The sequence below is a fragment of the Elephas maximus genome, chromosome 3, assembly GCF_024166365.1.
Source record: "Elephas maximus indicus isolate mEleMax1 chromosome 3, mEleMax1 primary haplotype, whole genome shotgun sequence".
Taxonomy (NCBI): domain Eukaryota; kingdom Metazoa; phylum Chordata; class Mammalia; order Proboscidea; family Elephantidae; genus Elephas; species Elephas maximus.
The window spans coordinates 198,743,556-198,754,638 of NC_064821.1; the positions used below are offsets into that span (position 1 = coordinate 198,743,556).

At 59.8% G+C, this 11,083-nt stretch overlaps 1 protein-coding gene across 6 annotated transcripts; it reads right to left on the reverse strand.

Annotated features, from left to right (window-relative positions):
• IGSF8 (immunoglobulin superfamily member 8) lies at positions 1–10,571 on the reverse strand. Of its 6 annotated transcripts, none has more exons than XM_049880940.1 (8): positions 10,391–10,571; positions 6,979–7,090; positions 3,470–3,847; positions 2,418–2,879; positions 1,633–2,040; positions 967–1,380; positions 487–617; positions 1–277 (listed from the first exon to the last, which is right to left on the reverse strand). In XM_049880940.1, the coding sequence occupies exons 1-7, from the start codon at positions 10,478–10,480 to the stop codon at positions 502–504; spliced, it is 1,980 nt and encodes a 659-aa protein (XP_049736897.1). In that variant the 5' UTR covers positions 10,481–10,571; the 3' UTR covers positions 1–277; positions 487–501. The 6 variants fall into 6 exon arrangements, 5 of the variants coding, with proteins under 5 accessions (XP_049736897.1, XP_049736902.1, XP_049736901.1 ...); XM_049880945.1 differs by lacking the exon at positions 10,391–10,571 and adding an exon at positions 8,154–8,526; XM_049880944.1 differs by lacking the exon at positions 10,391–10,571 and adding an exon at positions 8,147–8,526.
• Positions 10,572–11,083: the final 512 nt, after the last annotated feature.

Here is an 11,083-nt window from a genome sequence, read left to right on the forward strand (position 1 = left end):
GATTTTATAAAACCAGTTTATTCACATTTTAGAAAAATTAATTCTAGGACAGGGAATGCCCTCTGTATGGGATGGGTATCAACAGAAGACCAGAGAGAGGAGGCTGAGAGGCCTTCACATGGGAGGGAAGGGCTGGGGCCTGGGGGCCATGTCCCCCACTCTGGGTGGGGGCAGCTCAAATAAATTAAAGGAAGGGCAGTGGGCAGAGGGAGAGGGTATCCAGGCAACCAGAGGAGGGCTTGGAGCTGGGCTGGAAGACAATCACCACCTGCGAGACCTGGGGAGAGAGCATGGAGTGGGCTAAGGAGAGCCCAGGGTGGGACTCCCTCCTGGCTCTCACCCAGGGTGGGACTCCCTCCTGGTTCTTACCCATCAACAGGATCCCAGGAGGGCAGTGGGGTAGAACTAAGAGCTGGCTGCCCCTCCTTCAGAACCTGGGGGTGGGAGGCTGGAGGAAGACAAGGCTGGGGGGTTCTGCCCCCTCACCTGGGGAAGGAGGGATCACCGTTTGCGCAGTCTCTTCATGAAGCAGCAGGTGATGGTGCCGAGAACGGTGGCTCCGGTGACTAGGGCAACCCCTGTGCCCACCAGCAGAGGCACGAACAGGGTGTCCAGGGCTGGGTGAGAGATGATGGCTGTATTCAGCTGGAGTGCCACTGTCCCTACCCACTGTCACCCTGGTCTCCCAGCACTTTTCCCATCAAGTTCCCAGGACCCCCCCCCTCCTCATCCACAGGCAGCCCCTCCCCCACCCACTCTCTGCCCTCTCAGCATTTTAGTCAGTATCGACCATGGAGGACCCTGGTGCAGATGGGTACTGAAGGCTGACAGCTGGTTCCTCAGGCTCTTCATGAGAAGGAATCAGAGTGATGAGAAGACAGAGCGGATAGTAGCAGGGGGTAAGAAGATGGAAAGGGAAGGATGGGCCATGGGCTGGGAGGAGGGCGGGGGTGATGAGTCACTCACCATGCGTGTAGGGGTAGACTGTGACTGGCCCCGAGCGGGCACTGCCTGCCTGGTACCAGCTGTAGTCAGCATGCTGCACCCAGGCGCTGGGGGCGCAGTGGTACACGCCTTCATCCTGGGGCCCCAAGCTGTGCAGTCTCAGCCGGTGGCTTCGGGGCCCCACCAGCTCCACACTGACAGGGCCTCCTCCGGGCCGGACCCCCAGCTCTGCCACACCGTCCTGGTCCATGCCACCCACCAGCTGGGCAGGGGCAGTGCCCAGTTCCCCTTCCTCCGGCCGCTCCACCCACCAGTTGGCAGCCAGCCGCAGCCCTGGGGGGCCACCCCGCACAGAGATGTTGCAGAACAGGGAAGCAGTCTCTCCCCGGTACACTGTGCCTCCTGCTAACCATGCCACTGCCTCCAGCACCACACCTTCAGAACAAAGGGCATGGGAAAAGAGGGTGAAGGGTCAGGGGCATGGGGCTAGAGCTTCTGTCCAGGCAGCACTCCGGGGGACTCAGACACCCCTACTCTTGAAGAAGAGGAGTGTGAAACACTACAGGATGGAGTAGCTGATGGGAGAAAGCTAAGGAAAGGCAGCATGGAGCTAGAAGAAAGAAGGTTCTCTGAGCCCCAAACCCTGTCAAGGGCCCACCCCCTCTCACCTACCCCAAAGCCTCTCACCTTCCTCCCGCACGTGCACAGGGAGGGGCCGGGAGCGGGCGCTGGCTGCTTCACGAAGCCGGGCCCCAGACCCTCGGACGTAGGCTTTGGCAAGGCAGCGGTAGGTGCCCGCGTCACCAGGCCTGGCAGCCTCCAGCCGTAGCCGGTAGGTCCTGGATGCCACCTTCTCCATGGCAATGTGCCGGCCCTCATAGCCAGGGCCTAGGCTGCCCACACCCTCTGTGTCCAGCTGAGCTACCAGGCGGCCAGGCCCAGGTGCCCCTGCAGGTGCCATCTCCCAGCCCACAGAGTAGGCAGCATGACGGCCTGGAGGGGGTAGTGCCCCCGACACATTGCACAGCAGTTCCAAGGGCTCCCCGGGGCCAATCCGACGTTCACCAGGCCCCACAGCCACTGCCAGCTGGCTGGCTGAAACACAGGAAGGGGGAAGGGGTGTTGTGGAGGCAGGAGGGGGCATCTAGGCTCCTGATGGTCAACTATAGTTCCTTCTTTAACAGCAGCAACTTCGAGGCCTCCTGTCTGCCCCAACAGGGGCCCCGACTCCCAGTCGTAACCACCTTCCCACCCAGGGGCCTGAATCTCAGCCATGGTCCTCCTATTTCCACACCCAGTTCCTGAGCAGAGAAAACCCACCGTGGGTAGAGAGGAAATTGATGCTAAGAGGCTGCTCACCTAGGGATGATGGGTTCCCCAGAGTGTGACGATGACTACCTGTGCCCATCGGCCATGGTGCCCACTGAGATGCAGTCCCTCCCAGACCCTGCCATGGGAGGGGTGGCACTCACACAACGTCTGCACATCCACGTGGGCCAGGACAGCCCTCTTCTCCCCAATCTGGGCCCAGCTGCCATCAGGATCCTGAATCCACTCGGAGGCTGTGCAGTGGTAGGTGCCTGCGTCGTCCGCCTGGGCGCCTCCCACCACCATGCGGTACCGGTCAGCCCCCTCCTTGCCCAGCTGCACCTCCCCTGCAGCCAGCCGCTCAGCATAGGGAGCTCCCACCTCCACGGCCAAGTCTGCCCGGAGTCCCACCACCTCCTGCAGAGTTGCTCGCCCTACTGGTGCCTCAGGCACAGCTCGCCCAAAGGACACAGCCAGGTGTGTGTGCTTCTGTGTGCTCGTCCGCGCCAGGCAGCCCAGGGCCAGCTCCTGGCCCTCATGCACAGTCAGGCGAGGGGGTGAGGCTGGGGCCTGGCGGCCTCGGGGCCCTGGGAGGGCAGCAGACACCTGCAGGACATCTGGGAGAGCTGGGGAGAAGAGCGGAGGGAGGGAGGGAGGGAGGGCTGGGGGCTGCTGGTTCTTGTGACTGTGCCTTTGCGGACAGCCTGTTTCCCCAAAGAGACTGTGAGCTCCTGGAGGGCAAAGCTTGTGTGTTGTCTTTTTTCTGTAACCCAGTGGTGCTGGGCACAGTGCTAGACACACCCCAGGTGCTCAATAAATGCTTTTTGAATTTAATAGAACCAGCCCGTTGCTTGCTCACCCTGATGTTCAGGACTGCACTCTGTTTGAAATACTCAGAAAAGTGACCCTGTTTGCCTTCTCAGAAGACAATGCAACTCTGGCCTCCCCACCCTATCAGGGAATGCTTAAGGACACTGGCCCTTTTCCCAAGAGGTCACTTGATATAAAAAGGTAAGCAATGGACTGGAATGAAGAGATCAGGGTTTGATTCCAGACCAGCCACTAACTTATTGGGTGACTTTGTAGAAGTCACTCAACCTCTTTGGGCCTCAGGTTCTTCAGCTGGAAGTCTCAGGGTGGTTACCTAGGTCCCTCCTGGCCCTGACTTTCTGCCTGGAGGGTGGGTACGGCCTGACTCCCTCCCAGGGCCCAGTACCTCTCAGCTCCACCTTGCCGCTGTAGCTGCCCAGGTACTGGGTATCAGTGGAGGGTGTGTAGCACTCATAAATGCCAGCATCCTGGGCCTGCAGACGGGCAATCTTGAGCACAACAGCATCACCCTGCAGACGCTGCACCTGAATCTCACCAGCCGCCACACGGGGCCCAAAGATGGCATAGGAGAACCGGGTGTCCTTGGTACTGACAATGCCCAGTGCAGCTTCCGGGGCTTCGGGCCTGTACAGGAACCACTCGAAGTCCTGCTGGGCAAGGCCATCATAGCCGGTGACATTGCAGAAGATGGAGACAGCTGTGCCAATCACTCGGTACAGGGGCCCCTCAGGGACCAGCACCTCCCGGGCACAGCACCCACTTCCTGTAGAGAAAGGCAAGAGCTGTTGGGGATGCCTGGGCCCCCGTTGCATCCCCACTACCACCAGTTCCATTCTGACTCCTGCTGGTGAAAAGAAAGGAAACCTGGGGCAAGTTGGTGGACAGCTTGGGCCCTGTTCTGAGAACAGGGAAAGGATGCTGCAAGATAAGACACATGGCTCTCCAGGGGGTGGTATAGGCCCAGGTTTGCCTCAGAACTCAGAAACATCCCACTTCTGAAAGACCAGAAGGAGAGTGCCTTAGGGCAGAAAGGAGCACACGGGGTTCCTGACTTAGCAATTCTGTGTTTCCCACAACTCCCACATACCCCCACCCCAGGTCTGCTATCCCTCCCTCAGGCCTGGCCAAGGGAGCCTCCTGCTTAAAAAATTCTGGCACCACATGTCCCCCTCCTTTGCCTGAGGGGAGCTGGTAAAATCTTGCTTAGAAGGGCTGGTTGGCTCAGCTGTGTCACCTAAGCCAGGGGTTCCAGACAATGGAACCAGTGGCCTGAGTCCAGCCAGGGCACAGACCCAGTCAGTTCTCCTCACACAATGCCCTTGCCGCTCCAGCTGTGCCATGAGCTCACTGCATCTCCACCCCACAGAGCTACAGAGGCAGCTGGGGCTCCTGGGCCAAGAACCAGGCTCTGCCCAGGCTCCCCCGGGGGCAGAAGATCCCTTCCCCCAATGCCTGCCAACCTTCCTAGCTGGCCCAGCTGCAGCACAATCCACCCCCAGCCCTCCAAGACCGGCTAACAAAAGCCTTCATTTGCATATGGTGTATTTGTTTACTTATGGCTCCCTTTCTGGAAGAAGGTTCCGAAACCCCAGCCGCCCCTTCCCACAGAAGAGAGGCCAAACTCTCTTCTTCGTCCTACCCCCACCCTATGCCCTACCCAGCCCCAGGATACTCCTGGTAGCCTTGAGGGCTCAGCTTCTTCCTTCCCTCCTTCCATAGCCCCCTGTAGATAAGATCACAGAGCCCCAGAGAGTACGGAGGGCTCCTGCCCTCCCATTTTACAGATGAGAAAGGTAAGACAGAAGTATAGTCTCCTGGGCAAGATCTTACTGCCCCTGGATGACTTCCACCTGCCTCTGCAGAGAGACAAAGTCAAGGAGGAAATGGGGAAACTCCAGGTCAAGGCCTGATGGGACTGACCTCACCAACTGGAAGTGTCACTTCCAGGCCTGCCAGGGGGATACCCACAGCCTTTCTGCAGGGACTGGAGGAAAACACCCCGGTGTCTGTGGTCACGTGTCGCCCTCCAGTTCTCCAGAACAGCTCCCCTTGGCTCTCCTACCCCAGCTGGGCTCTCAGCCCCTTCTTCCTGTGGCTGAATCACAGTGTGAACTCATGGTCAGTTGGCTAGAACACAGCCTGGGATCAGGAGGTTGGGATGCCAGCTCTATCCCCACACCCAGCTCTAGCTGTATGGCCCGAGGCCCTGCTCCTCCCCTCCCAGGCTGCCTCAACTTCCACACTGGGGCAGAGCTAAGAGCTTCCAGCTCTGACGGTGAGTGCATGACTCAGGAGCGCCCTGCCCGAGGCTTGTTTCATAATCTGGGTGATGGTGGAGACAGCTGAGCTCTGCTCAGAGCGGCCCCCTCCCACCTTCCTGGCTCCATAACTGCTGATGCTTGGAGATCCCCATGGGAAAGTTACCCCACTGCCTTGGGAAATCCAGCTGCCACAAGCAGCTCTCTTCCCAGGCTGTGCCTTCCTCTGCATTAACCACAGAGCGGAGAGGGAGAGCAAAGAGGCCTGCTTTCAGGTCACACTGATCTGGGTTCAAATGCTGGCCCCAACACTCCCTAGATGTGTTTTCTGGGGCAAGGAACTTCACTTCCCTCATCTGTGCAACAGTGCCATCTGTAAAATGAATGCAAGCGCCCACATTGCTGTCCACAGGCTTCCCTTTGAACTGCACTTGCCTGCCTCCTCCCCTGGCTCCTCTCTGCTCCTCGTTGCCCACTGGGGAATGGGCCAAGTGCTAGGCAACCGGGCCCCATAGCTTCTTCCTTGCTGTACATCCTCCTGCCCCACCCCAGGGCCTCAAGGAGAAGGCCTTAACCCATAGGCCCCAAGGGCCTATGCAGCAGGTGGAGACGCTGTTGGTGCCACTGAGGAGCTCTGGTCCAGAAACAGGCAGCTGCATGACCGGCAGCCCATGCCCTGACTACAGCAGCTCCAAATCCTGGTGCGGAAGCCACCACCGCCAACACCCTTCTCCCCACCCTACCAACGCTGTGCTCTTTTCAAGGGCTCAGTCCCCTGAATATCTGTACAGGCACTTTCACTGTCTAGGTGCCACACTCCTCCCCAGCTGACCTCCTACAGGAAGGCCTCCAGTTCAGGCCAAAACCGGTCCACTGTCACTACTCCACACAGCCACGCAGCTGTGGGCCAGAACACCCCACTGCACAAACACAGGGTGCTTGGAGATCCCAAGGCCAGTCTCCATGGAGCCTGGGTTCTCCTGAGGCAGGGAAGCTGGGGCTAAGGGGGTGTGACTCGGTGGGGGAGGAGGGGGAAGCTGCAGAGCCAAGTGTCATCCAGAAGAGGAGAGGAAATAGGGACAGCCCCGGGGTGGAGATAGGGGTAAGAGGGAACTGCCCCCCAACCTCAGATAACGAACTGTGAGTAGGGGGGAGGGGGGCAATTAAGGGAGACTTACTTCAAAGACCGTGGCAGAGGCAGCCCCCAGTCCTCTGGCCAACTCCGGGGCAATTATGAAGACGGGCTGTGTCTGCCCACGCAGGGCGGGCACCCAAGGCCGGGCCTGAGCTGCGTGTGGGGCAGAGAGGAGTCGCACTATGCGCCCTAAGACCTGGGTATGCCCCTGAGAAGTGGGGCCGGGCCCGGAAGCCTGGCGGTGCCTAGAGGCCGCACCTGGGGGTGGGGGCGTGCCCCAGCCCGGGGCCCAGAGCTTGGGAGCCCTCACCCATGACTGGCTCATCGGGCGGCCACAATGGGCAGCTAGGAGCTGGGCTCGGGGGGCTGGAGGCGCCTCTGATGGAGAAGGGAGGTGCGAGAGGCTCCGAAATGCCGGGGAGGCGGGCGGGGCTGCGCGGCTGGTGGCAGGCACTGTCTGGTGGGGCTGGGGGCCGGGATCGGCACCTGGGCCGGGCTTACCCAGCATTAGCAGGAGCAGCAGCAGTGGCGGCGGCGGCGGCAGCAGCGTCGGGCCGAGGGCGCCCATTCTGAGCAACGGGCTCTGGGGAGGCTCCGGAGGGCGGTGAGGGCTCTGAGGGGCCGGGGGCGCGGGGGGGCGCATACCCGGGTGGGGGGCAAGAAGCGGAGCAGTGAGGCGTGGGTGTGTGGAGCGGAGCTGAGCCGGAGCTGCCAAGTCCCCTCCCTCCTCCCCCAGCTTTCCCTCCCGCGGTCCGCGCCTTGGGTAAGAGAGTCCCGCCCCGCCTTGGGCCCGCCCCGGCCCCGCCCTTGCCGGCCCCGGCCCCGCCCTTCCTGGGCGCTGAGCCCGCCCCGCCCCGTCGCCGGCATGGCCCCGCCCCAACCCCGGCCCCGCTCCCTGCGCCCTGGTCCCGCCCCGCCGTGTCGCCGGCATGGCCCCGCCCCAACCCCGGCCCCGCTCCCTGCGCCCTGGTCCCGCCCCGCCTTGTCGCCGGCATGGCCCCGCCCCAACCCCGGCCCCGCTCCCTGCGCCCTGGTCCCGCCCCGCCGTGTCGCCGGCATGGCCCCGCCCCAACCCCGGCTCCGCTCCCTGCGCCCTGGTCCCGCCCCGCCTTGTCGCCGGCATGGCCCCGCCCCAACCCCGGCCCCGCTCCCTGCGCCCTGGTCCCGCCCCGCCTTGTCGCCGGCATGGCCCCGCCCCAACCCCGGCCCCGCTCCCTGCGCCCTGGTCCCGCCCCGCCGTGTCGCCGGCATGGCCCCGCCCCAACCCCGGCTCCGCTCCCTGCGCCCTGGTCCCGCCCCGCCTTGTCGCCGGCATGGCCCCGCCCCAACCCCGGCCCCGCCCCTCCCTGGGCCCCGCCCCTCCCTGGGCCCCGGTCCTGCCCCGCTCGGTCCCCGGCAGGGCCCAGCCCAGACCTCCGGCCCCGTCCCTCCCTGGGTCCTGGGTCTGCCCAGCTCCGTCCCCGGCAGGGCCCAGCCCAGACCTCCGGCCCCGTCCCTCCCTGGGTCCTGGGCCCGCCCCGCTCCATCCCCCACAAGGCCCAGCCCAGACCTCCCGCCCCGCCCCAACCCAACCTCGCCCTGACCCGAACCTTGGCCCCAGCTCCGGCGAGCTGGCGACACCTCCACTCTCCCAAATCCACACCCATTTCCTCACAGAGCGCACGCTCACCCCGCACCTGCTGGCCCTACTCGGAGAGTTGGCTGCAGGGCCGGTGAGATGACTGTGGCCACGCACTTAGAATCCAGTTATTTGCTCTGGGCCGCTAGGCCCGCGCTGCAGACCTTGCTGAAGTTGGAGTGGGCGGGACCGGGGAGTTCTGGAATAGGAAGGGTCTAGGCAGAAAGGCGCTTCAGGGCTCCCGAAGGTCACTGAAGACCTGTTAGCCACCCCCTCAGAGGGCAGAGCTAAAGGAAAGTGGTTTGGGAGCGAGAGTCATCTGGGTGCCGTCACTTCCTGGTTGGGTGATCCTGGTCACACTGCTTAACCTCCTCTTTCAGCCTCAGTTTTCTCGTCAGCAAATCGAGGGTGACGGCGTCCAACTCAATGGGCCATTGTGGCTTACTGAGATAATGTACGTGCAGAGCTTGACGCAGGGTAATACGAAATAGGAGATAGGTTTTTGTTTTGTTTTGATTTTGAATTATTTGGACTACTTCCTAAGAGGTTTGGTTTAGACTTAAGGAGAGGGTGAGCCCGGGGTTTAGGTGAAGGAATCTCGATTTCTGGTGGGGAGAGACGGACCTCGCTCTGGGCTGAGAAGTTAGGGCCTGCCCCGGAGGAGAAGAATGGAAGAAACATCTTTCCCAAGAACTATAGGGTCGCTAGGAGTCGGAATCGACTCGATGGCAACGCGTTTGGTTTGTTTGGTTTCTACCTCCTCCTCAGCTGTGGAAAAACGGGGCGTTGGGAGGAGCAGGAAGGGTGGGGCCAGCATGGTGGAAGGGACAGCCAGGTCTGCAAAGCTAAGGCTGCCAAAGTGGCCGCTGGTGGAAGGGTGGCTCCAGGGCTTATCTAGCATCCCTTACCCTCCAGCCTCCTTCTTGCCCCCTCTCATCTCCCCCGTCGTCTCTCTCATCCCCTCCCTTGCAGTCCCTTTACAGGAGAGGAAACAGACTCAGAGAGGAGAAATGTCACACACTAGACCAAACCTTCTTTGACTGTCTAGGCCTAGAGCTTGGCACAGTGCCTGGCTCAGAGGAGATGCTTGAGAAGTTGCCTCTTGAAGCCACATTTGGGCGCCTTGGAGGAACCAGAGAAGCTCTGAGGAGGAATGCTGGGGACCCTGAAGGGAAACAGAGGTCCAGCCCTCCACACCCAATACTCCCAGGATGGGGCTGGGAACAGGGCAGCAGAGTCCCAGTTGATTCCCACTCTGACATCTCACAGCCTGGTCTCTCCAGACCCAAAACCAAAAACCAAACCCTGTGCCGTCGAGTCGATTCCGACTCATAATTTCATCTAAATCCATCCACAGGCCCAACTGGGCTATGTGAAAACTGGAAGTCATAGGAAAGCTTTTGGAGAAAAACCACTGTCCCTCTGTTTGGGTGGAGTTAGTTCCTTCCTGATGCGTGGGGGATGAAAGATGTTGCCAATCGTAGTAATAATAATAAATACTATTGTCATGGATTGAATTATGTCCCCCAAAAATGTGTGTAACAACTTGGTTAGGCCATGATCCCTAGTATTGTGTGGTTGTCCTCATTTTGTCATTGGTATTTTAGGTTGAGAAGATTAGGGTGGGATTTTAACATCACCCTTACTCAGGTCACCTCCCTAATCCAAGGTAAAGGGAGTTTCACTGGGGTGTGGCCTGCACCACCTTTTCTCTCTCAAGAGATAAAAGGAAAGGGAAGCAAGCAGAGAGTTGGGGACCTCATACCACCAAGAAAGCAGCACCAGGATCAGCACGCGTCCTTTGGGCCCTGGGTCCCTATGCCTGAGAAGCTCCTTGACCAGGGGAAGATTGAGGTCAAGGGCCTTCCTCCAGAGCCGACAGAGAGAAAAAGCCTTCCCCTGGAGCTGACACCCTGAATTTGGACTTTTAGCCTACTATACTGTGAGGAAATAAATTTCTCTTTGTTAAAGCCATCGACTTGTGGTATTTCTGTCATGGCAGCACTAGATAACTAAGACAACCATTTATGGAATGCCTACACAATAAGACCCTTTTAGATGTTACTTCTAGTCTTTATGGCATATTTTGCAAGATGGTGCATTTTGTCATTTAATAGATAAGAAACCTAAGGTTCAGAGGGGTTAAGTATTTTGCCCAAGGTCACACAGCTTGTAAGTGGTCAATGAGTGACTTCAGCGCAGGCCCGTCCCCAAAGCCCCAACTCTTTCCACCTCAGCCCACTGTCTCTCATCCCAAGTCTTTCCAACCTATAAACCCATTCACCCAGCAAATACCGATGGGCCAGCCCCTGTGCTGGGCAGTGGAGATGTGGTGGAGGTTGTTGGTAATTGTAGCCCACCAAAAGGACTGGTCGGTTTTGCCATCTCGCTGGGCTTGAAATGAGCCACCCTAGAAGCAGGAAAGAGAAGATCCCACCACCACCAAGAACAGCCAGGAGCCAGTATGTCCTTTGGACCTGGGATCCCTGCGCTGACAAGGGAGACAGAGAGGAGACAGAGAGAGAGCTGCCACACTGAAGGCAGCAAGACCAGGCAGCAGGAGACCTGCAGGGGGCTTCCCATCCCATGGAGAGAGAAAGCTGAATGCCTTTGGGCAGAGGACTAGGGCCAGGGAGGGGTGTCCCTGTGAGCACGGCTAGGAAGAGGCTGTCCTGATGGAAGAACTGTATGCTGAGTGTTCCTGAAGCTGAGTTGTAACCTGTCACTTCCCTAATAAACCCCATAATCGCTGAGTATTATCTGTTCTCTGTGGCCATTGCAATGAATCATCAAACCCAGTAGAGAAATAGGGAGTGCCGTGGCAGGGACGGGTGGTGTCAAAATGGTGGAAAGAGGAGACATGTCTAACCTCCACTTCATAGCAATCAGCCTTGGGCTGTTAATCTTGATTCTCCTTCCCCCTTGTGAAGTTACAGGAGGACAGACAATGCCCCCATGCCGTTTTTACAGAGGGGATGCTCAGGGAGC

Bases quoted from the DNA above. Each gene is read 5' to 3' on its own strand.
- IGSF8 (XM_049880940.1), bottom strand. From the start codon at position 10,480: ATGGCAAAACCGACCAGTCCTTTTGGTGGGCTACAATTACCAACAACC. The intron at 3,848-6,978 runs GTAAGCCCGGCC...CTTTCTCTACAG, and splicing joins GCTGCTCCTGCTAATGCTGG to GAAGTGGGTGCTGTGCCCGG. The intron at 1,381-1,632 runs GTGAGAGGCTTT...TTTGTTCTGAAG, and splicing joins TGTGCACGTGCGGGAGGAAG to GTGTGGTGCTGGAGGCAGTG.